At 45.4% G+C, this 25,540-nt stretch overlaps 1 protein-coding gene across 2 annotated transcripts in view; it reads right to left on the minus strand.

Moving 5' to 3' along the window:
* NIPA2 (NIPA magnesium transporter 2) overlaps positions 1 to 22,662 on the minus strand; it is a 36,687-nt gene extending 14,025 nt beyond the window's left edge. Inside the window, exons 1-4 of one of the 2 annotated variants that reach the window (XM_044286298.1) lie at positions 22,532 to 22,662; positions 6,249 to 6,490; positions 4,637 to 4,693; positions 4,417 to 4,507 (exon numbers count right to left, since the gene is read on the minus strand). In XM_044286298.1, the coding sequence (XP_044142233.1) occupies positions 4,417 to 4,507; positions 4,637 to 4,693; positions 6,249 to 6,387 (287 nt within the window). In that variant the 5' untranslated portion in view covers positions 6,388 to 6,490; positions 22,532 to 22,662. The remainder of the gene's footprint in view (positions 1 to 4,416; positions 4,508 to 4,636; positions 4,694 to 6,248; positions 6,491 to 22,531) is intronic. The other variant, XM_044286300.1, reaches the window with a different exon arrangement.
* Between the last annotated feature and the right edge of the window lie 2,878 nt (positions 22,663 to 25,540).

Below are 25,540 nucleotides of genomic sequence, written 5' to 3' on the forward strand. Positions count from 1 at the left end.
AGCGCCGCTGGAAATAGTTACGCATGATAGAAGAAGGGGAGAAGCCTCCCCTCCTCCTATTATGCGCATTCCGACAGTGCGATTACTATCGCACTGTCCGGAATGCTAAATGCAGCAGGCGGGAGATCAAAGGCATCTCCCGCCTGTCTGCAGCGCGTCCCCGATGTGCTGGCCGGCGCAGTGACGTCATATCACTGCGCCGGCCCACGTGGATGACGGGGGCGCGCGGGCGCGCCCCCTGGTGGGCGGCGCGGGAGTGTGGGCTGCCGGGGTTAAATGCCGGCGGCCCCAGGACTCCGGCAGAAAGGATCGGGACCCCCCACATGAAAGGGCAGCGCATCCTGCACTCAGCCTGTCCGGACCCCTGCCGCCCCCACCATCTCCGGTTGAAGAGGACCTGATCCCCCCCCCCCACCTAAGCCGCATAGGAGAGCGCCTCCTGCGCTCAGAAAGGAGCGGACCCGTCTCTGAAGGAGCGCAACCGGTGCTCAGGAAGAAGAGCCCTGTCGCCTCCCCCTACGGCTGAGGTCCCCTGGACAGACGAGCAAACCTTAAGTATCGCCCCCCTTTCCCCTGACCCCTGTACAACCTCTATCCCACCAACGAACCCTTTCCCTGCCAGGCCCTTCTTGGTTGTGTAACCCCCGCAGTGCCTGTGCTCCTGATACCAGGCCAGGCATATAACCCCGATTCCTTGATTGTGTACCCTTAACCCACCCTGATTCTGCATCCCCTGGTTACCCCTGACCCCCTGGTTACTAACCCTTGCAGTTAGCCCCGCTGGTTAACCCCTGCATCCCATGGTTAACCCCTGCTCTGCTGCTCTGTTGAGCATGTAGCTGCTCTGCAAACAATGATAACCCTGTATTTCATGGCCTGCAGGTATTAACCCCTGCAGAGCCATTGTTGTGTTTAAACCCCTTGTACCCCGTAGGGACAGTGCAGACGGGTGGGTTGTTAATGTTACTTGTATGTGTGTATTGTATAGTTAGTTTGTGGGTGGAATTTGGGAACGTGTAGTACTGTATATTTAGTGTTGTGTTGTCAGTATTGCGTGCGTAGTGTATTGTAATAAATACCGTAATATTTGTACCCTTTGTGTAGTGTGTACTTGTTAGCGGTAGTAAGTAAGGCGCATGCAGCTAGTGTAGCGATCAGTGTAAGCATAGCGAAAGTATTGTTTATTTATTATATAAAGGCATAAATAGGCAGAGTCTTCACTAGACGGCTCCTCCTATTTAGGAATATTAATTATCGATATTCGCATAATATTGGTGATTAATATTCCCCCTTTACAACTTGTCACACCCGGAGTACTTAAGGACAATTGTCCATTTTAATCATGAATTTTCCATCTGAAAATCTTTCGTCTCATAGAGAATGAATGGAAAGGCAAGGAGTATGCTAGACCTGATACTCCATTAGGATGGGATCCCCCGTATTCCCCCTGTGGATGACTTAATGCCAAAGTAGTACTTTAGGGGTTAAGAATTTTTTTGGCCAATTTTCTGAAGTGCAGATAAAGGAGTGGGGCTTCTTGGGAAGGATGGGGATTAGAGCAGCTCTGCCCCTTAGTGCAGAAAGTGGCGTACATTATAGATGAAGTCTGCGCTAGCTTGTAGCTGGCATAGACTTCAGTATCTGGTACACAAAAGGGTAGAAAGGCACCTGCTTCTTAATAAATTAGGTGCATCTCACACCTGTGTAGGGAGATCAAGACTGATGCATGGGAACACCATTTTTGAATAATGGACCTTATTGGGGGCTTGCTTTTTTTGTAGAATGAGATGTAGTTATCATTGGTTTCATTTTGGGGTACATCAGACTTGAAGAGGACCTGTCACCTCTCCTGACATGTCTGTTTTAATAGCGTCATGCATTCCCCATGTAATAACAATTCTGGAGCATCTATTCCTATGTCTCTATGTTGTGCCGTTCCTTTATTATTTCTACTAGAAGTTATGAATGAACTGCTAGCAGTCTGCAGTAAGGGTACAGAGGGGAGGTAACCAGTTTGGGGGGGGGGGGGGGGTGTACCTGCACAGACTCACTCTATCCAATCAGTGCTCCCATTTTTAGACTGTGCAGGTACACGCCCCCAACTGGTTACCTCCCCTCTGGACCCTTACTGCAGACTGCTTGCTATTCATTCATAACTTCTAGTAGAAATAATAAAGGAATGGCACAAGATAAAGCCATAAGAATAGATGTTCCATAATTGTTAGTACATGGGAAATGCAAAAAGCTATTTAGGCTACTTTCACACTAGCGTTCATAGGTCCGTTCGTGAGCTCCGTTTGAAGGAGCTCACGAGCGGACCCGAACGCCTCCGTCCAGCCCTGATGCAGTCTGAATGGAGCGGATCCGCTCAGACTGCATCAGTCTGGCGGCGTTCAGCCTCCGCTCGCCTCCGCACGGACAGGCGGACAGCTGAACGCCGCTTGCAGCGTTTAGCTGTCCGCCTGGCCGTGCGGAGGCGAGCGGATCCGTTCAGACTTACAATGTAAGTCAATGGGAACGGATCCGCTTGAGGATGTCACCATATGGCTCAATCTTCAAGCGGATCCGTCCCCCATTGACTTTACATTGAAAGTCTGAACGGATCCGCTCAGGCTACTTTCACACTTAGAATTTTTTCTAAGTTATTAATGCAGACGGATCCGTACTGAACGGAGCCTCCGTCTGCATTAATATGATCGGATCCGTTCAGAACGGATCCGATCGAACGCTAGTGTGAAAGTAGCCTAAAACAGGCATGTCAGGAGAGGTGTGACAGGTCCTTTTTAACATTAGTTTTTTTGGGGGAGGGGGAATAGGGGAAAAATAATTCCATTATGTTTTGCATTTTATACATTGTTTAAAAGTCACGTTATCTTTTTTTTAAAATGTATTGTGACAAACACACTGATATTAGTGCTGCGTGAAGCAAGCTTTGGATGCTTCATCCAAAGTCGCTTCGTTCAAAACTTCAGAATAATACTGTACGGAGATTAGTCTTCGTACATTTTTAGAATGTATGGGCTCTGATGAGCTGAAGCAACTTCGGTAGTTGATTTTTAAAGTGGAAAATCACTTTAAAACTTGAGACAAAACTCGGCTTTGGTTCCGAGGTACTATTTGGAACCGAAGAAGAGTTCGGTTTTAAGTTTTAAAGATGTTTTTTACTTTAAAAATCAACTACCGAAGTTATTCAACGAAGTCATGCACGACTTCACAATTAACTTGCTTTAGCTCATTGGAGCCCATACATTCTAATACTGTATGGAGACTAATCTCTGTACAGTATTATTCCGAAGTCTTGAATAAAGCGACTTCTGATGAAGCATCCAAAGCCTGCTTGGCTCAACACCAACTGATATCACATCAAGTGGCATCTAGAAGGTTAAATGGCTGAAGATCGGCTTGACTCAATGCTGGGCTCCTGTGGTGTTTGTGTGGTCAGATATTAGCCATGCCTGTAAGGCTTAATGCACCATTCCGTTTTTTGCGGTACACAAATTACGGATCCGCAAAACACGGAAGCCGTCCGTGTGCCTTCCGCAATTTGCGGAACGGAACAGGCAGCCCATTGTAGAAAGGCCTATTCTTGTCCGCAAAACGGACAAGAATAGGACATGCTATATTTTTTTTGAGGGGCCATAGAACGGAGCAACGGATGCGGACAGCACACAGAGTGCTGTCCGCATCTTTTGCGGCTCGGATGCGGGAAAAAAACAACGGTCATGTGCGTGAGGCCTAATGGTGAGTCTAAAGCTGTGATGGCTAACCTCCGGCACTCCAGCTGTGGTAAAACTACAACTCCCAAGATGCATACTTGCTTGGCTGTTCTCAGAACTCCACAGAAATGAATGGAGCATGCTGGGAGTAATAGTTTCACCACAGCTGGCATGCTGGAGGTTAGCCATCACTGGGCTAAGGCTAGTGCTTCATGTCTACATGTGTTCTTATCGCAGGAAAGTAGCGCAACATTTTTTGTAATGATAGTCAATGGTGCTGCACTGCGACATACTGACTGTGATGCGACAGTCGCATAAAAATCTCGTAACAGTCACAGTATGTGTCACAGTACAACACCATTGACTATCATTACAAAAAATGTTGTGAGACTATTCTGCGACAGATGTCGCCGTGTAGCCCTAGCTTAATACGGATTTCAGAATTGCGCTTCATTGAAGTGGACATTAATTGATTCAATCACCCTAATATGGGGCAACTGGTGACCACCTCACAGGGTTTCTTCTCGTCTTCCTCAGGATCAATACGGTAGTATTATTAGGTTGCACTTCATGAACATGTGTCTTTTTCAACCTTATTAACTTTATAACTATGTTTTTTGCAAAAAAACTAAAACTATTTGATAGAAAAATCATAATTCAATGACATTTATGTAAAAATAACGCTTTATGAACATATTACCTGACTAATACACTTAAGGCTCCTAATGGGGTCACAAGAGTTGCCGGTGCAAAGGCATATGCAGCAAAATTTGCAACTTCACCAGCTCCCACTGAAAGAAGAATAGAGAAACACACTTGTAACTGGCTTGACGGTTACAACAGGCCTAAGTGGCTACAGGGAGTTGAGATGCGAGTACACACATAGGAGGTCATTTGTAGCTTTTTCTTTTGATACTTACTTGAGAGGAGCCCTGCCCACCACAGCCATTCTTTCAGATACGCATGACCACCTTGACCTACAACAAAGAGAAAATCATAAAAATCACATTAATATTAAAGTGGCTTCCCCCCCCCCCCCCCTTCCACTGAATGGCAGTTTTATTAGCAAATGGAAAATACACATCTGTATTGTGTTCACTTTGGCTTTTACAAGCCAGAACTCAACTTTGCCTTATCACCAGATTTGCACTGCAAATATTTTATACATGTTTGTTCTTTTTACATCCGACTCACCCGGGGCTATAAAATGCGTTAAGGTAGTTAGTGTGAGTCACCATATAATTATGGCACAGTGATGGCACCAAGACAGGAGCAGTGCAGGTGCCAGCTAGATTGTACTGCTGGCCTTCTTGCTCTAACAGCCAGCATTGCATTCCAATCCCTGTGGATTAACCCCTTAGATGCCAATGTCAGTGCTGACCCTGGCATCTAAGTGGTTAGAGAGAGAGGCGTCTCACTCCATCACCCCATCAGCCTCCATTGCCATGGGTTACTATGGGAGTCAAGGGCCAAAAAATAACTCCCGGGCTTCCAGGTACACAGAGGTAATACAATGTAATGCAATACAGTGCATTGTAGGAGAGATCAGAGGACCCCATGTTTAAGTGTCCTTCTGAAATTGTTTTACTGTAATCACTTTAAAGAAAATGTGTCATCAGAAAATGGGCTATTGTTTAAATAGTTTTTATGTTATACATTTGTTTTACAATTTTTGTCAATTTTTTATTTATTTTTTTTCCATGTCCCGATCTACATGTAAAAAAAAAAATCCTAAAATCATGCAGTTTTCAAACTGGCTACTAAGCTTAATTCTTGTCTTTTGAGAGCAACCACCTGGGCCATAGACAAAATGGACAGGGGGGACATTGACTTCTAGGGGAGAGCTTTCTAGGCATGCTCTGGGACCTGTGAAGAGGTCAGAAGGGAGCTGATGAGCTATTGTAAATGATGGATCCTGTGTTATCTACACAGAGGTGTTACTTGTCAATGTAAATCTGCCTGCGATAATAATGTGATTGCTACTGAAAAGTTACCTGTGCAAAACATGAAGTCTCAACATATTATTCGGCCTAGTGGCCAGAATGGAAACTGCATTAGTTTAGGTAATTTTCTAAAATATAGTGACATGGAAAATAACCCAAATCACACAAATATTGACATAAAAACTAGTTCATTTTCTGATGACGCATTCCCAATATATATACGTGTCCTCAACTGCGATCTTAAAGGGACAATTCACCTAATATTTCTGCCATCAACCCCTGGTTGTGCAGTTGAGAGCTAGCTATTGATCCTGATCCATTTCAAGGTGAGAAGGGGTGGACGGTAATGTTTTACTAATTGATTGTTGGGAGGAATTCTGGAAAAATGCTGTCATGATCATTAGTTATCTGAAACCCTCAGGCACATAAGTGGATCAGGCCACAATTTTACAGAACATTGCTGCAGTTATTGCACCATTTAAACTGAAGATTTGCGTCAACTTCCCATGTGGTGAAGGGTTTGCCAACAAGTCATTGCTAGCAAACTGCCCAATACAGCGTGGTGTCAAGTACGAGACCCATTATATACCTGCTCTCATAGAGCCATTTCTTGCCAGCCGCAGCAGCCCTTTCTTCTTCAGTATGAAGCTGCCACCGATAAATATACTTGAGCTAATCGCCAGGATGAGACCAATATAAAAGTCAAATTTTCCTTTGTCTTGACCCATCTTTGAAACGCTCTTAGTCTGCCCACATCGGTGTCTGCGCTACAATCTGGGACACAAGGATCTCTGCATGCATTAGCTCTTTGTCGGAAATCTTCTGTTAGATCTGTAAAAGAGAGAGGAGTATCAAAGGTGATTTTACAGGGACAAACGGATATAAAGACAATATCGCAGAGGAACTGCGAGACCCGTCAGGTGCGGCCATATCCTACCGTGTAAAACACATAACCCGTGACTGCAGCAATATGTAACCCATCCCGCTGATGACCTTGTATACTCTGCGAGCAAAGGACACCACTGCCCCCATGGCAGAACACCGCTCTGTTCAGCACCTTTAACCTCCACTGAGATAAGGCGGGGTGATAACTATGTCACCGCAGTGCAAGATCCTAGCCACTTCTTTCTCTTAAGAAACAAATGTAAATTTTTGCAGCCGTCAGTGTAAGAATGGAACAATGCCATTTATAAGAGATTCCCTACATTAATGACCTTCCCACCAAGTGACAGTCATCCCGATATAGTTTTATAGCTTTTTTTTTTGTAAAATTAAAATGAATAAATAATAAATTAAAAAAATTCTAACCACATATTACCTGTCACTAGTTTTTGTCCCTCTGCATCTGTCTCTATCCGCTCTCAAAGGGGTTATCCCATGAATAATGTAAAAAATGAAACTCATACATAATCTAGTACATGACAACCTCTCTCTAACAAAGCGAGAACCAGCCCTGTACCTCACATGGATCCAGGGATCTCCTCATTCATTGCTCCAATTGTTCTCCTACATTTATTTCAAGCTGTCAGATTTGGGGAAGGGGGGGGGGGTCCTTTCAGCTGCAGCTGGTGGCAGTTGAAGGATGGAACTGGGCATGTGCTTCCGTCTCAGTGAGTGGGACAGAGAATTTGAAAAATAGCAGGTGGCGCTATACAGATAGATTTCATTGAATAATTCAAAGCAATTACAAAAGTATTCAGATCCGGGAGCTGGTTTGAAAACTAGAATATTTTTTATTTTATGGGACAACGCCTTTAAGACGCATTTCTTCCTGCGTTCCTTCCTGACATTTACCTGCTCATCAGTGGAAGAAAGAGCTGCATTTTACGTTTAGTGATCACCTCCAATGTAAGAGGATGAGTGATGGACACTCAGGGCAGAAGACCACAGTTCACACAGCACGATCTGCCGCCCAAAGACAAAAAAGATTCAGCCTCAGGGCTCATGCACACAAATGTATATTCTTTCCGTGTCCGCTCTGGTTTATTTGCGGACCGTATACGGAGCCATTCTTTTCAAAGGGTCCGGGAAAAAAACGGAAGTTACTCCGTGCGCATTCTGTTTCCGTATGTCCGTATCACAAAAAAATAAATAAAAATAGAACATGTCCTATTATTGTCCGCATTATGGACAAGGATAGTACTGTTCTATCAGGGGCCAGCTGCTCTGTTCCACAAAATACGGAAGGCGCACGAATGTCATCCGTATTTTTTGCGAACCGCAAAATACATGCGGTCGTGTGCATGAGGCCTTAAACTGGCAATACTCATTAGATGTGCATTGACCAAACCCACTGATTTCAATGGGATCAGCCTACCATCAAATAAGAAGGGCGCCTCCTGCTTCTCAGATGGCTGATGTCAGGGAAGATAAGGATTCAACTGGCCGACCTTAGAATATGGCATTCCAAAAGTTTAAATTTTGCTCTGGACTTTCAGGTATCCAAAGGCGTTGGTCTTGAAAGGGTTACACATCATTCATTTACACAAGATAGGATTGAAGCACTAAGGCAGAGAAAATCAATGACTTTCCTACGGTACCTGGCAGCACAGGCTCTTGTGTGCACTCACCTAGGCTACGCGCCTCCCCGGAGGGATGATAAATTAGATTTATGGAGAGTCTGCTATCAATAGTAGATATGCTCAAGTATCTGCACGGCTGATAAGACAGGTGATTTCCAGGAGAGGACATGTTTCACACGGAGCAGCAGATATAAAGGTCCTATTACACAGACAGATTCTACAGCGTACCTTCCCAGCAATCTCCTCCACAGTATCTGGAGGAGAGATCGCTAAGGCCATTGATCGTCCCTATAATGAATCATTCTTTGTCGGCAGCCGAGTGTGGATTACACAGCGCAATCTGCTGCTGGCAAACGATGATTTTTAAACATGTTAAAAGATTCCAATTACGCTCATTCATCAGGTAATCGGCGGCAGTATTCCACTGCCAGGTCATCGCTAATGATCGTTCATATGAATGCTTGCTGGCGATGATCTTAAAGGGGTATTCCCATCACATACAATGGGGGCAGAACAGAGCGGGGAGAGCTGTGGGGGGAGGACCCCGGGGTCCGTCCACCACCAAGCGTTGCTCCCACAGAAGTAAATGGGAGCACACCGCGCACGCGCGGCCCCTGCTCCCGTTCATTTCTATGGGGCAGACGGAAATAGCCGATCCCGGCAGCCCCATAGAAATGAATGAAGGGTGGCTGCGCATGTGCAGTGCGCCCTCCTTTCATCTCCCCGCTCCGTTCTCATTGTAGGTGCGATATGCCCCCATTGTCTGAGATGGCAAAACCCCTTTAATGATAATCCCTGTGCAATAGGGACTTAAGTGAATTACCTCCACACAGTGCTAGTAATGGACTACAGACACTTCCTATAAGGCAGGCTGTGTGACACAGACACTTACAATGGTTTGGCCCATCATACAAGTGACATGCTTTGGCACAAATCACTGGCCCTGGCATAAATAGTAAGGCCTCGTTCACACTTCAGTGTTTGGTCAGTGATTTCCATCAGTGATTTGTGAGCCAAAACCAGAAGTGGAGCCTCCACAGACATGAGGTAGAAGGGAAAGATCTGCTCCTGTTCTGTGTTTAGAGCTGCACCTGGTTTTGGCTCACAAATCACTGATGGAAATCACTGACCGAACACTGACGTGTGAATGAGGCCTAAGACTGTATAAGGATTGATGTGGTCTACCTTTTATGACCCATATGTTCCTACACTATTGTGTATTATTAACAGACGTGCGCGTTTAATATGCTTAGAGTAAATTAGAGGACAGGTCATCAATATGAAATCAGCGGGGGGGGGGCCAGCTGATCAGCTGTTTGAGGAAGCCGCGGCACTCACTGGTACAAACCACCGCCATATGTTCTCTAGGTGCTACAAGACTAAACAAGGAGGAATGTCTCCTATGACACAAGCTAATTATGAGGAACTAGATCCTGGAGGAGCAGCTTCATCTCTAGGTAGTGCCACAACAAGACGGGTGACTAATTAACACAGCGTCCCCTGGCAGAGTAACAATCAGCCTGGACGTCACTAAATTGTTTTCCCGTCATTTATACAGTAAGTCAGTAATTACACTCATGGAAACTATTTATTCTGAAACATGAGGAACGACACTGTGTACAACCCTCTGAAGAGCAGCGAGTATACTCTGATGGAGCTCGCCACTAATGGCGGATGGCACTCATACCCTGCTACAACCTCTTTGTGGACAAGTATGATTCTAATATAAGGGCTTCAGGCTGCGCTAAGATCTCTGTACGTGGAGGACTTCATGGATGAGCTCCCCAACAATACTACAGCATTCGTCAGCCACACCTTAGTCCAGTTAAAGGAGAAATCCAGCCCATGTCTGATCCAACACCATGAGGTGCCTCAGAAGATCACATTGGTGGACACACCGAGGACTGACCATGGATGGTCTCTATACAGAGCTTTTGTTGCCACTGCGCAGATATTTTCATCCCTGGCAATCTGACAAGCAGAGCATCGATGATTTAGGCTAGGTCAACACAATGACATTTGTCGAGCAACATTTTGTTGCACCAATGTCGCACGACAATTTTTATAATGGCAGTCTATGGTGTCGCACTGCAACATGCTGCGACTGCGAAGCAACAGTCGCAGAAAAATCCATCTCAAATGGATTTTCTGCGACTGTTGCATCGCAGTTGCATGTCGCAGTGCGACACCATAGACTGCCATTATAAAAATAGTCGCGAGACATTGGTGCAACAAAATGTTGTAGTTGTGCCCTATTTGTCGCGCGACAAGTGTCGTCGTGTAGACCTAGCCTTAAAGAGACTTGTCATTGCACAGAACCTCTCTAAATTACCATATCCCCTAATAAATGTGAACCAAGGGCTCCTACTGTACCCACTGAAGAGCCCCCCAAACTCCTTTGGGAGGGTCTATTTAATAATGACCAGGCATATCTTAGATGATTGACCAAAAGGAATGAGGTGGAAAGACTTGAGGCATCTTTACAAGGAAGGAGCAATGGATCTGGCCCCGTGATCTCTCTCGACTAAGGCCTCTTTCACACAGGCGTGATGTTTTTTGTCCGGATAAGATGCGGGTGCGTTGCGGGAAAATGCGTGATTTTTCCGCGCGAGTGCAAAACATTGTAATGCGTTTTGCAGGCACATGAGAAAAATCGGCATGTTTGGTACCCAAACCAGAACTTCTTCACAGAAGTTCGGGTTTGGGTTAGGTGTTGTGTAGATTGTATTATTTTTTTATATTTTTTTTTAACCCCTCCAGCCCTTTTGTACTATGCATTCTGTATTAAGAATGCTATTATTTTCCCTTATAACCATGTTATAAGGGAAAATAATAGCATTCTTAATACAGAATGCATAGTACAAAAGGGCTGGAGAGGTTAAAAAACATTTTTTTTTAAATGTAACTCACCTTAATCCACTTGATCGCTCAGCCCGGCTTCTCTTCTGTCTTCTTCTTTGAGGAATAGGACCTTTGATGACATCACTGTGCTCATCACATGGTCCATCACATGATCTTTTATCATGGTGATGGATCAAGTGACAGACCATGTGATGAGCGCAGTGACATCATCAAAAGGTCCTTTTCCTGTGCACAGCAAAGAAGAAGACAGAAGAGAAGCCGGGCTTCGCGATTAAGTGGATTAAGGCGAGTTATATTATTTTTTTTTAACCCCTCCAGCCCTATTGTATTATGCATTCTGTATTAAGAATGCTATTATGATAATAATGATCGGGTCCCCATCCCGATCGTCTCCTAGCAACCGTGCGTGAAAAATTGCACCGCATCCGCACTTGCTTGCGATTTTCACGCAGCCCCATTCACTTCTATGGGGCCTGCGTTGCGTGAAAAACGCAGAATATAGAACATGCTGCGATTTTCACGCAACGCACAAGTGATGCGTTAAAATCACTGCTCGTGTGTACAGCCCCATAGAAATGAATGGGTCCGGATTCAGTGTGGGTGCAATGCGTTCACGTCACGCATTGCACCCGCGTGGAAAATTCGATCGTGTGAAAGAGGCTTTACTCCTTAGGGCTCATGCACACAAATGCATTTTCTTTTCTTTTGAGGACCATATGCGGAACCATTCACTTTAATGGGTCCGCAAAAAAAAACCAAGTTACTCCGTATGGATTCCGTTTCCGTATAACCGTTCCACACAAAAAAAAATAGAACATGTCCTATTATTGTCCGCATTACGGACAATGATAGTACTGTTCTATGAAGGGCCAGCTGTTCTGTTCCGCAAAATACGGAATGCACACGGATGCGGATCCGTTTTTAGCGGACCACAAAATACATAAGGTCGTGTGCATGAGCCCTTAGATGCCGCTGTCTGTGCTGAGGGGGCTCACCACCCCACAGGTTTCCATGGCTCCTATGCATACTGTGCACAAAGTATTACTGTGTTTTAGATGAGCACATGTTCAAGACCCCTAGTGGGACATCGAAAAGAAAAGTGTTGCGTTAAAATCACTGCTCGTGTGTACAGCCCCATAGAAATGAATGGGTCCGGATTCAGTGTGGGTGCAATGCGTTCACGTCACGCATTGCACCCGCGTGGAAAACTCACTCGTGTGAAAGGGGCCTTAAAGTCAATGAGCCCGCAAAAAAAAAAAAAAAAAAACGGAATGCATACGGAAATGCATCCATATGTCTTCCGTATCCGTTCTGTTTTTTGTGGAACCATCTATTGAAAATGTTATGCCCAGCCTAATTTGTTCTATGCAATTACTGTATATGCCATACGGAAAAACAGAACGGAAACAAAAAACGGAACAACAGATCTGTGAAAAACGGACTGCAAAACACTGAAATAGCCATACGGTAGTGTGAAAGAGGCCTAAAGCTGTGGAGTCCGTAGAAATGTAACAACTCCAGGTTAAAAAAGATAAAAATCCGGGAGATGCGAATGGTGTGGAATGGAAGCACGGAACGGAACCCTACGGTAGCACTACGGAGTGCTTCTGTGGGGTTTCGTCCCGTACTTCCGTTCCGCAAAAAGATTGAACATGTCCTATCTTTTGCGGAACGGGCAGATCGCTGACCCATTAAAGTGAATAGGTCCGCGATCCACCGCGGCTGCCCCACGGTCGGTGTTCGTGCATTGCGGCCCGCAATTTGCAGGCCGCAGCATGGCCACGGGGCCTTAATCTGAAGTCACTTCCTTCAAAACTTCGGAATAATACTGTACTGAGATTCGTCTCCGTACAGTATTAGAATGAATGGGCTCCGATGAGCCGAAGTTAGTTATTCACGAAGTCGCGTGTGAGATACTAGTCGGAACTGAAGCCAAGATCGGTCTCAAATTTTAAAGGGATTCTGTCACCTCTTTTTACCCTATAGAGATGCGGACATGCACGGCTAGATCGTCGCTAGCATGTCCGCAATATACCTGTCCCATATCTCTGAGTGGTTTTATTGAGTGTAAAAAATGATTTTATAAATATGTATGTAAATGAACCTGGTAAGGTGCCCAAGGGGCTGTACTAACCGTTATGGAGCCCAGCCACACCCCCTGTTAAGGAGCCAGCACCGACTGTATCCAGGAATCTCCTCCTTGCTCACAAAGTCAGATTGCTGTAATCTTGCGGTGTGCAAGCTCGCGCATGTGTAGTTCCTTCCCTTAGACCGATACCAGCACAGGGAAGGAACACTATTGCCTGCACTGCGCATGCGCAAGCTTGCACACGGCGAGATTACGGCGATCTGACTTCGTGAGCAAGGAGGAGATTCGTGGACACAGGCAGTGCTGGCTCCTCCACAGGGGGGCGTGGCTGAATTAACACATGTGGAATTATATACATAACAAAAAAGTGTGAAACAACTGAAAATATGTCATATTCTAGGTTCTTCAAAGTAGCCAGCTTTTGCTTTGATTACTGCTTTGCACACTCTAGGCATTCTCTGGATGAGCTTCAAGAGGTAGTCACCTGAAATGGTTTTCACTTCACAGGTGTGCCTTGTCTGGTTTAATAAGTGGGATTTCTTGCCTTATAAATGGGGTTGGGACCATCAGTTGCGTTGTGGAGAAGTCAGGTGGATACACAGCTGATACTCCTACTGAATAGACTGTTAGAATTTGTATTATGGCAAGAAAAAAGCAGCTAAGTAAAGAAAAACGAGTGGCCTTCATTACTTTAAGAAATGAAGGTCAGTCAGTCCGAAAAATTGGGAAAACTTTGAAAGTGTCCACAAGTGCAGTCACAAAAACCATCAAGCGCTACAAAGAAACTGGCTCACATGCGGACCGCCCCAGGAAAGGAAGACCAAGAGTCACCTCTGCTGCGGAGGATAAGTTCATCCGAGTCACCAGCCTCAGAAATCGCAGGTTAACAGCAGCTCAGATTAGAGACCAGGTCAATGCCACACAGAGTTCTAGCAGCAGGCACATCTCTAGAACAACTGTTAAGAGGAGACTGTGTGAATCAGGCCTTCATGGTAGAATATCTGCTAGGAAACCACTGCTAAGGACAGGCAACAAGCAGAAGAGACTTGTTTGGGCTAAAGAACACAAGGAATGGACATTAGACCAGTGGAAATCTGTGCTTTGGTCTGATGAGTCCAAATTTGAGATCTTTGGTTCCAACCACCGCGTCTTTGTGCGATGCAGAAAAGGTGAACAGATGGACTCTACATGCCTGGTTCCCACCGTGAAGCATGGAGGAGGAGGTGTGATGGTGTGGGGTGCTTTGCTGGTGACACTGTTGGGGATTTATTCAAAATTAAAGGCATACTGAACCAACATGGCTACCACAGCATCTTGCAGCGGCATCCTATTCCATCCGGTTTGCGTTTAGTTGGACCATCATTTATTTTTCAACAGGACAACGACCCCAAACACACCTCCAGGCTGTGTAAGGGCTATTTGACCATGAAGGAGAGTGATGGGGTGCTGCGCCAGATGACCTGGCCTTCACAGTCACCGGACCTGAACCCAATCGAGATGGTTTGGGGTGAGCTGGACCGCAGAGTGAAGGCAAAAGGGCCAACAAGTGCTAAGCATCTCTGGGACCTCCTTCAAGACTGTTGGAAGACCATTTCAGGTGACTACCTCTTGAAGCTCATCAAGAGAATGCCAAGAGTGTGCAAAGCAGTAATCAAAGCAAAAGGTGGCTACTTTGAAGAACCTAGAATATGACATATTTTCAGTTGTTTCACACTTTTTTGTTATGTATATAATTCCACATGTGTTAATTCATAGTTTTGATGCCTTCAGTGTGAATCTACAATTTTCATAGTCATAAAAATAAAGAAAACTCTTTGAATGAGAAGGTGTGTCCAAACTTTTGCTCTGTACTGTATATATAAATATATATATATATAAATCATTTTTTACACTCACTCAGAGACAGGTATATTGCGGACATGCTAGCGGTGATCTAGCCGTGCATGTCCGCATCTCTATAGGGTAAAAAGATGTGACCGAATCCCTTTACGGTGCGTTTCCACCTAAAAAAAACAAAAAAAAACAACTACCGAAGTTATTTAACAAAGCCATGTGTGGATTAAGCATCCGAAGCTCGCTTCGCTCAACTCTAATATTGATTTATGATGCTAAGTAACCCTTAAAGGTCTGGAATGTATTGCATAACACTGACATAATGCTGTCAGCATTATCCAATACATTCCAGAACTGTAAGGGTTACATAGCATCATAAATCAATATAATGCTATGCGACCCCGGCAGTGCTGGAAGTTCAGGAAGGGAGCTGCACTGCGAGTCCAGAGCGTGACACTCGCTCATCTTAAAGGGGCCATAAGCAGGGTGTTCTAATGGAGATAGAAAATCAGTTCTCACCTCTCCTGTGTTCTCCCCTCTCCCTTAGGCCTCATGCACACTAACGTATTTTATTTCTGTGGTCGTTCAGTTTTTTTGCGGACTGTATGTGGAACCATTCATTTCATTGGGTCCGCAAAAAAAACTGAAGTTACTCAGTGTGCATTCCGTATGTCCGTTCCGCAAAATGATAGAACATGTCCTATTATTGTCCGCATTACGGACAAGGATAGTACTGTTTTATTAGGGGCCAGCTGTTCCGTCCCGCAAAATACGGAATGCACAAAACTCCTTCAAAAAAACAAAACTGAAATATATATATTTATTTTTTAAACAATGGAACCCTATGTGACGGAGACCACAGTATGGCATCTTTATGAGGTGTCCGTTAACGTATACGTTTGGTCTAGATTAAACGTATGACAAAAAAGTGACGTGAACCCAGCCAACCCTTTTGTGACAAGCACTGAATATAGCAGCTTTACTTCTTACATGTTTCTTGTATTCCCATTTAGACTTGCACATGATTCTCTGCATTGTTTAGCACAAACATATAAAGCTTTTCTAACTTCATAGATATCTTACAATTATTAATATGTACAACAGTGTTCTCCAGAGTGCATTACATATTTACCTGTAGGAATGTAGAAAATGTCAGGAATTTTAGTAACTGTATTCCAACAACCATGGTTAATCAGTATCCCGATTACCAATGTTACCAGTTTACTACAGGGAATTTGTTATTACTGAATTATTGGCCAGGTTTTTTTTTTAATAAAAAGAGGACCTGTCACCGCTCCTGACATGTCTGTTTTAATAGCGTCATGCATTCCCAAGTAGTAACAATTCTGGAGCATCTATTCTTCAGGTTCTATCAGGTTCCTTTATTATTTCTACTAGAAGTTAAGAATGAATTGCTAGCAGTCTGCAGTAAGGGTAGAGAGTAGGTTTGGACGATATAAAAAAAATTCCAATAAATGCCCATTTAGAAGAAGAAAAAAAAAACACTTGGTATGGGGCGGCCACAAGGAGACGTTACACGGCATGGGGCGGCCACAAGGAGACGTTACACGGCATGGGGCGGCCACAAGGAGACGTTACACGGCATGGGGCGGCCACAAGGAGACGTTACACGGCATGGGGCGGCCACAAGGAGACGTTACACGGCATGGGGCGGCCACAAGGAGACGTTACACGGCATGGGGCGGCCACAAGGAGACGTTACACGGCATGGGGCGGCCACAAGGAGACGTTACACGGCATGGGGCGGCCACAAGGAGACGTTACACGGCATGGGGCGGCCACAAGGAGACGTTACACGGCATGGGGCGGCCACAAGGAGACGTTACACGGCATGGGGCGGCCACAAGGAGACGTTACACGGCATGGGGCGGCCACAAGGAGACGTTACACGGCATGGGGCGGCCACAAGGAGACGTTACACGGCATGGGGCGGCCACAAGGAGACGTTACACTGCATGGGACGGCCACAAGGAGACGTTACACTGCATGGGACGGCCACAAGGAGACGTTACACTGCATGGGGCGGCCACAAGGAGACGTTACACTGCATGGGGCGGCCACAAGGAGACGTTACACTGCATGGGGCGGCCACAAGGAGACGTTACACTGCATGGGGCGGCCACAAGGAGACGTTACACTGCATGGGGCGGCCACAAGGAGACGTTACACTGCATGGGGCGGCCACAAGGAGACGTTACACTGCATGGGGCGGCCACAAGGAGACGTTACACTGTATGAGGGCAGCCACAAGGAGACGTTACACTGTATGGGGACAGCCACAAGGAGACGTTATACTGTATGGGGACAGCCACAAGGAGACGTTATACTGTATGGGGACAGTCACAAGGAGACGTTATACTGTATGGGGACAGTCACAAGGAGACGTTATACTGTATGGGGACAGTCACAAGGAGACGTTATACTGTATGGGGACAGTCACAAGGAGACGTTATACTGTATGGGGACAGCCACAAGGAGACGTTATACTGTATGGGGACAGCCACAAGGAGACGTTATACTGTATGGGGACAGCCACAAGGAGACGTTATACTGTATGGGGACAGCCACAAGGAGACGTTATACTGTATGGGGACAGCCACAAGGAGACGTTATACTGTATGGGGACAGTCAGGCAGCCACAAGGAGGCGTTAATTGTTATACTTTTATATGTAATTTTTCACCATTTCGGGTATCTGTAACTAGTCAATTGACTTCTAATAACAACAAAAACATTATAGGGTTAATTCTGTACCAGAACGAGTGGTTTATAGTAGGGATGTCCCGATACCATTTTTTTTAGACCGAGTACGAGTACCGATACTCTTATTTAAGTACTCACCGATACCAAAAATTGTGACCACTGACCAACCAAAAGTCCAAAAAACAGCTCCCAGCCTCTGATCAGACCCCCAGCCTCTCATGTGCCCTCCAGCCTCTGCTCAGTCCCCCAGCCTCTGATCAGCCTTTCATGTGCCCCCCAGCCTCTCCCTCTTATCAGCCCCCTCTGGTAACTCAACCCCCCCCCCCCCAGTATGAATCATTGGTGGCAGTGGCCACAGGGTCCCCCTCATCATTGGTGGCAGTGGGCAGTACGCCCCACCCTTCCCTCCCCAGTATTAATCATTGGTGGCAGTGGCCACAGAGTCCCCCTCCCATCATTGGTGGCAGTGGGCAGTTCCGATCGTAGTCCCAACAGTGTAATGCTGGGGCTCCGATCGGTTACCATGGCAGCCAGGACGCTACTGAAGTCCTGGCTGCCATGGTATGTTAGTGAGCAGCATTATACTCAAGTGCGCCGTGGCCGCCGGGCGCTCCTTCTTCTGTCTGTGCAGCGCATTGCAAATGCTAATAGCATTAGCAATGCGCCGCACAGACCTATGAGAAGAAGGAGCGCCCGGCGGCCCCGGCGCACGTAAGTATAATGCTGCTCACTAACATACCATGGCAGCCCAGACTTCAGTAGCATCCTGGCTGCCATGGTAACCGATCGAAGCCCCAGCATTACACTGTTGGGACTCCGATCGGAACTGCCCACTGCCACCAATGATGGGAGGGGAACCCTGTGGCCACTGCCACCAATGATTAATACTGGGGAGGGGGGGGGGGCGCACTGCCCACTGCCACCAATGATGGGAGGGGGACCCTGTGGCCACTGCCACCAATGATTAATACTGGGGAGGGAGGGGGGGGCGCACTGCCCACTGCCACCAATGCAGAGACTGAAGAACATTACCGGCACCCGACCTCTGACAGGACGCTGTGATCCGCGCAATTAACCCCTCATGTGCCACACCTGAGGGGTTAATTGCGCGGATCACAGCGTCCTCTCAGAGGTCGGGTGCCGGGAATGCAAGTCACAGAATTCCTTCCCCCATGCCGAACTGCTGAGAGCGCCGCCGCAAGCGGCCAGCAGGTATCGGCAGTGGTATCGGGGACATTTGCACGAGTACAAGTACTCTGCAAATGTCCAGTATGGTTCATGCTGGGGTGGGCGGCCGCGGACGCAGATTTTGAAGCGGTCAGCGCACATGACCGCTTCTATGACGTCCCAAAATACTGCGGTAATTAGGAAACAGCTATATCGCCATATCGCTGTTTTTTTAATACCGTGGTATATCGTGATACCGGTATATCGCCCAACCCTAATACAGAGGGGAGGTAACCAGCTGGGGGGGTGTACCTGCACAGACTCTCTCTATCCAATCAGTTGCTGCCATTTTCAGACTGTGCAGGTACACCCCCCAGCTGGTTACCTCCCCTCTGTACCCTTACTGCAGACTGCTAGCATTTCATTCATAACTTCTAGTAGAAATAATAAAGGAACGGCACAACATGGAGACATAGGAATAGATGCTCCAGAATGGTTATTACATGGGGAATGCATGAAGCTATGAAAACAGGCATGTCAGGAGATGTGACAAGTCCTCTTTAAGGAGTCAGAGCACGAGTCGGAGTGAAATAACATACAGCAAGTCAGAACCTTTGATTTCCGACTCCATAGCCCTGATCCAGGCCAGCAGAGGATGATCAGTATTTTGCCCGATTTAAGACTCTTCACATGGCTAGCATCCATGAAATAAAGGGGTCCACCATGACAAATTCCACCGATATCTCCACGATAGCAGAATGGAGCTGCAGGGAGCTCACTCCAGTGCTACAGGCGCCATCCCGCTGTCCCAAAGGCACTCCACACACTCTACCTACTTTTCTCCCTGTGACTCTATGACCAAGGCCGACAAGATGACCAAAACGTCAGACTCTAGTCACATTACTACTATCGTTTCCTATTAGACCTCTTTCACACGGGCGTCATGGATTTGGGCCAGATAGGATGCGGGTGCGTCGCGGGAAAATGCGTGATTTTTCCGTGCGAATGCAAAGCAGAGGTGTACAGAGGTGATTATACCCGTATATGGTACAGCAGTGTGTGTATAGTGCAGTGCTATGTATGTGTACAGAGGTGAGTATACCGGTATATAGTACAGTGCTATGTATGTGTACAGAGGTGAGTATACCGGTATATGGTACAGTACTATGTATGTTTACAGAGGTGAGTATACCGGTATATGGTACAGTGCTATGAATGTGTACAGAGGTGAGTATACCGGTTTATGGTACAGTGCTATGTATGTGTACAGAGGTGAGTATACCGGTATATGGTACAGTACTATGTATGTTTACAGAGGCGAGTATACCGGTATATGGTACAGTGCTATGTGTACAGAGGTGAGTATACCGGTATATGGTACAGTGCTATGTATGTGTACAGAGGTGAGTATACCGGTATATGGTACAGTACTATGTATGTTTACAGAGGCGAGTATACCGGTATATGGTACAGTGCTATGTATGTGTACAGAGGTGAGTATACCGGTATATGGTACAGTGCTATGTATGTGTACAGAGGTGAGTATACCGGTTTATGGTACAGTGCTATGTATGTGTACAGAGGTGAGTATACCGGCATGCAGTGCTATGTATGTTTACAGAGGCGAGTATACCGGTATATGGTACAGTGCTATGTATGTGTACAGAGGTGAGTATACCGGCATGCAGTGCTATGTATGTTTACAGAGGCGAGTATACCGGTATATGGTACAGTGCTATGTATGTGTACAGAGGCGAGTATACCGGTATATGGTACAGTGCTATGTATGTGTACAGAGGTGAGTATACCGGTATATGGTACAGTGCTATGTATGTGTACAGAGGTGAGTATACCGGTTTATGGTACAGTGCTATGAATGTGTACAGAGGCGAGTATACCGGTATATGGTACAGTGGTACGTATGTGTACGGAGGCGAGTATACCGGCATATGGTACAGTACTATGTATGTGTACAGAGGTGAGTATACCGGTATATAGTACAGTGCTATGTATGTGTACAGAGGTGAGTATACCGGTATATGGTACAGTGCTATGTATGTGTACAGAGGTGAGTATACCGGTTTATGGTACAGTGCTATGTGTACAGAGGTGAGTATACCGGTATATGGTACAGTGCTATGTATGTGTACAGAGGTGAGTATACCGGTATATGGTACAGTGCTATGAATGTGTACAGAGGTGAGTATACCGGTATATGGTACAGTGCTATGTATGTGTACAGAGGTGAGTATACCGGTATATAGTACAGTGCTATGTGTACAGAGGTGAGTATACCGGTATATGGTACAGTGCTATGTATGTGTACAGAGGTGAGTATACCGGTATATGGTACAGTGCTATGTATGTGTACAGAGGTGAGTATACCGGTATATGGTACAGTACTATGTATGTGTACAGAGGTGAGTATACCGGTATATGGTACAGTGCTATGTATGTGTACAGAGGTGAGTATACCGGTATATGGTACAGTACTATGTATGTGTACAGAGGTGAGTATACCGGTATATGGTACAGTGCTATGTATGTGTACAGAGGTGAGTATACCGGTATATGGTACAGTGCTATGTATGTGTACAGAGGTGAGTATACCGGTATATGGTACAGTACTATGTATGTGTACGGAGGTGAGTATACCGGTACATGGTTCCGTGCTATGTATGTGTACAGAGGTGAGTATACCGGTATATGGTACAGTACTATGTATGTGTACAGAGGTGAGTATACCGGTATATGGTACAGTGCTATGTATGTGTACAGAGGTGAGTATACCGGCATGCAGTGCTATGTATGTGTACAGAGGTGAGTATACCGGTATATGGTACAGTACTATGTATATGTACAGAGGTGAGTATACCGGTATATGGTACAGTACTATGTATATGTACAGAGGTGAGTATACCGGTATATGGTACAGTACTATGTATGTGTACGGAGGTGAGTATACCGGTATATGGTTCCGTGCTATGTATGTGTACAGAGGTGAGTATACCGGTATATGGTACAGTACTATGTATGTGTACAGAGGTGAGTATACCGGTATATGGTACAGTACTATGTATGTGTACGGAGGTGAGTATACCGGTATATGGTTCCGTGCTATGTATGTGTACAGAGGTGAGTATACCGGTATATGGTACAGTGCTATGTATGTGTACAGAGGTGAGTATACCGGTATATGGTACAGTACTATGTATGTGTACGGAGGTGAGTATACCGGTATATGGTACAGTACTATGTATGTGTACGGAGGTGAGTATACCGGTATATGGTTCCGTGCTATGTATGTGTACAGAGGTGAGTATACCGGTATATGGTACAGTACTATGTATGTGTACAGAGGTGAGTATACCGGTATATGGTACAGTACTATGTATGTGTACGGAGGTGAGTATACCGGTATATGGTTCCGTGCTATGTATGTGTACAGAGGTGAGTATACCGGTATATGGTACAGTGCTATGTATGTGTACAGAGGTGAGTATACCGGTATATGGTACAGTACTATGTATGTGTACGGAGGTGAGTATACCGGTATATGGTACAGTACTATGTATGTGTACGGAGGTGAGTATACCGGTATATGGTTCCGTGCTATGTATGTGTACAGAGGTGAGTATACCGGCATGCTATGTACTGACAGCAGGACACACGTTACCTGCCCCCCGCTCCTATCCCGCCCGTCACTCGCCTTCCTGCTAGCGGGGCCGCTCTCTCCATGGGTCCACAGCTGGCAGCTCGCAGTCCGGGCCTGACGTCACTCCGCCAGCTTCCTGCTTCCGCCACCACTGCTGCAGCAGCAGTCTAGTGAGGGGGACATGTGACAGGACATGTGATAGGCTCTTTCAACTAACTTTATCAAAACCACAGGCACATGAGCTGTCGGGTGGGTGAGAGCGCTGCCCCAGTAGACAGGAGCAGACATGGGCTTCAGTAGTAATGCTTCTTAGCTCCAATACGTCTGTAGTAGCAGAAGAAGCAACTTTACAATTGTCCTGTGCCTGCAGCTCCTATACAAAGCTATGTGTCTCCTAGGTTACAGATTGAGGACTACTGTATGGCGGCTGCAATGCTGAAATCCTTCTTTTCAGCTGCTTATAGGGACGCAGACATCAAAGGGTCCCTGGCAATAGCAGTGTATGGGCCCCTTGTGCTATAGGAGCTCACTGTAGAGCATCCCCTTATGTCTCTGAAAATTTGCTAGTAATTGCAAACTAGGAGATTGTTAGCTTTTTGTTTCACATTTTCGTTAAAACAGATCCGGCAGGCTGTTCTGGCAGGTTTACCGAATGAATGGGGCCAGACGGAACCTGGAAACAGCCTGCCGGATCTGTTTAAATGTAAATGTGAAACATAGTCCTTAAAGGGAACCTGTCACCGGGATTTTGTGCATAGAGCTGAGGACATGGGTTGCTAGATGGCCGCTAGCACATCCGCAATACCCAGTCCCCATAGCTCGGTGTGCTTTTATTGTGTTAAAAAAATGATTTAATACATATGCAAATTAACCTGAGGTGAGTCCTGTCCCTGACTCATCTCACATACAGGACTCATCTCTGGTTAATTTGCATACGTATCAAATCTGTTTTTTGACACAATAAAAGCACACAGAGCTATGGGGATTGGGTATTGCGGATGTGCTAGTGGCCATCTAGAAACCCATGTCCTCAGGTCTATGGTCAAAATCCCGGTGACAGGTTTCCTTTAAGGACACAGCCTTATTTCACCTTAAGGACTTGGCCATTTTTTGCAAATCTGACCAGTGCTGATAACTTTAAAACGCTTTGACTTATTCAGCCATTCTGAGATTTGACTTATCCAGGCCATTCATGTTTGGATCATTTTGGGAATGATATTTTATTTTTTGGGGATGTTACAAGGCTTAGAAGTTTAGAAGCAAATCTTGAAATGTTTCAGAAATGTTCAAAAAACTCAATTTTTAGGGACCAATTCAGGTCTGAAGTCACTTTGTGAGGCTTACATAATAGAAAACACCCAAAAATGACCCCATTCTAAAAACTACACCCCTCAAGCTATTTAAAACTGATTTTACAAACGTCGTTAACCCTTTAGGTGTTCCACAAGAGTTAATGGCAAATGGAGATAACATTTCAGAATTTTGATTTCTTTGGGCAAATTTTCCATTTTAATAAAAAAATTTCCAGTAACAAAGCAAGGGTTAACAGCCAAACAAAACTCAATATTTATTGCCCCGATTCTGTAGTTTGCAGAAACACCCCATATGTGGCCGTAAACTACTGTACGGGCACACGGCAGGGCGCAGAAGGAAAGGTGCACCGTGTGGTTTTTGGAAGGCAGGTTTTGCTGGACTAGTTTATTTACACAATATCCCATTTGAAGCCCCCCTGATGCACCCCTAGAGTAGAAACTCCATAAAAGTGAGCCCATTTAAGAAACTACACCCCTAAAGCTATTCAAAACTGATTTTACAAACTTTGTTAACCCTTTAGATGTTGGACAAGAGTTATTGGCAAATGGGGATGAAATTAGCGAATTTTAATTTTTTGGAAAAATTTCCATTTTTATAAATTTTTTCCAGTAGCAAAGCAAGGGTTAACAGGCAAACAAAATGCTATATTTTTTGCCCTGATTCTGTAGTTTGCAGAAACACCCCATATGTGGCCGTAAACTACTGTACGGGCACACGGCAGGGCGCAGAGGGAAAGGTGCGCTGTGTGGTTTTTGGGAGGCAGGTTTTGCTGGACTGGTTTATTTACACCATGTCCCATTTGAAGCCCCCATGATGCACCCCTAGAGTAGAAACTCCATAAAGGTTACCCCATTTAAGAAACTACACCCCTCAAGGTATTCAAAACTGATTTTACGAACTTTGTTAACCCTTTAGATGTTGGACAAGAGTTATTGGCAAATGGGGATAAAATTAGCGAATTTCAATTTTTGGGAAAAATTTCCATTTTAATCCATTTTTTTCCAGTAGCAAAGCAAGGGTTAACAGCCAAACAAAATGCTATATTTTTTGGCCCGATTCTGTAGTTTGCAGAAACACCCCATATGTGGCCATAAACTACTGTACGGGCACATGGCAGGGCGCAGAGGGAAAGGTGCGCTGTCTGGTTTTTGGAAGGCAGGTTTTGCTGGACTGGTTTATTTACACCATGTCCCATCTGATGCACCCCAGGAGTAGAAACTCCATAAAAGTCACCCCATCTAAGAAACTACATTTTACTAACTTTGTTAACCCTTTAGGTGTTGCACAAGAGTTATTGGCAAATGGGGATGAAATTTGAGAATTTAAATTTTTGGGGAAATTTTCCATTTTTTACAGTAACAAAGCAAGTGTTGCACAAGAATTATTGGCAAATGGAGATGGAAAATTTGCCTCAAAATTTAAATTCTCAAATTTCATTTTAATCCATTTTTTCCAGTAACAAAGCAAGGGTTACCAGCCAAATAAAACTCAATATGTATTGCTCCGATTCTGTAGTTTGCAGGTTTGGAAGGCAGATTTTGTTTTACACCATGTCCCATTTGAAGCCCCCCTGATGCACCCCTAGAGTAGAAACTCCATAAAAGTCACCCCATTTTGGAAACTACGGGATAAGGTGGCAGTTTTGTTCGGACTATTTATAGGGTACATATGATTTTTGGTTTATCTATATTACATTTTTGTGAGGCAAGGTTACCA

This window comes from Bufo gargarizans, chromosome 3, assembly GCF_014858855.1.
Source record: "Bufo gargarizans isolate SCDJY-AF-19 chromosome 3, ASM1485885v1, whole genome shotgun sequence".
Classification (NCBI taxonomy): Eukaryota; Metazoa; Chordata; class Amphibia; order Anura; family Bufonidae; genus Bufo; species Bufo gargarizans.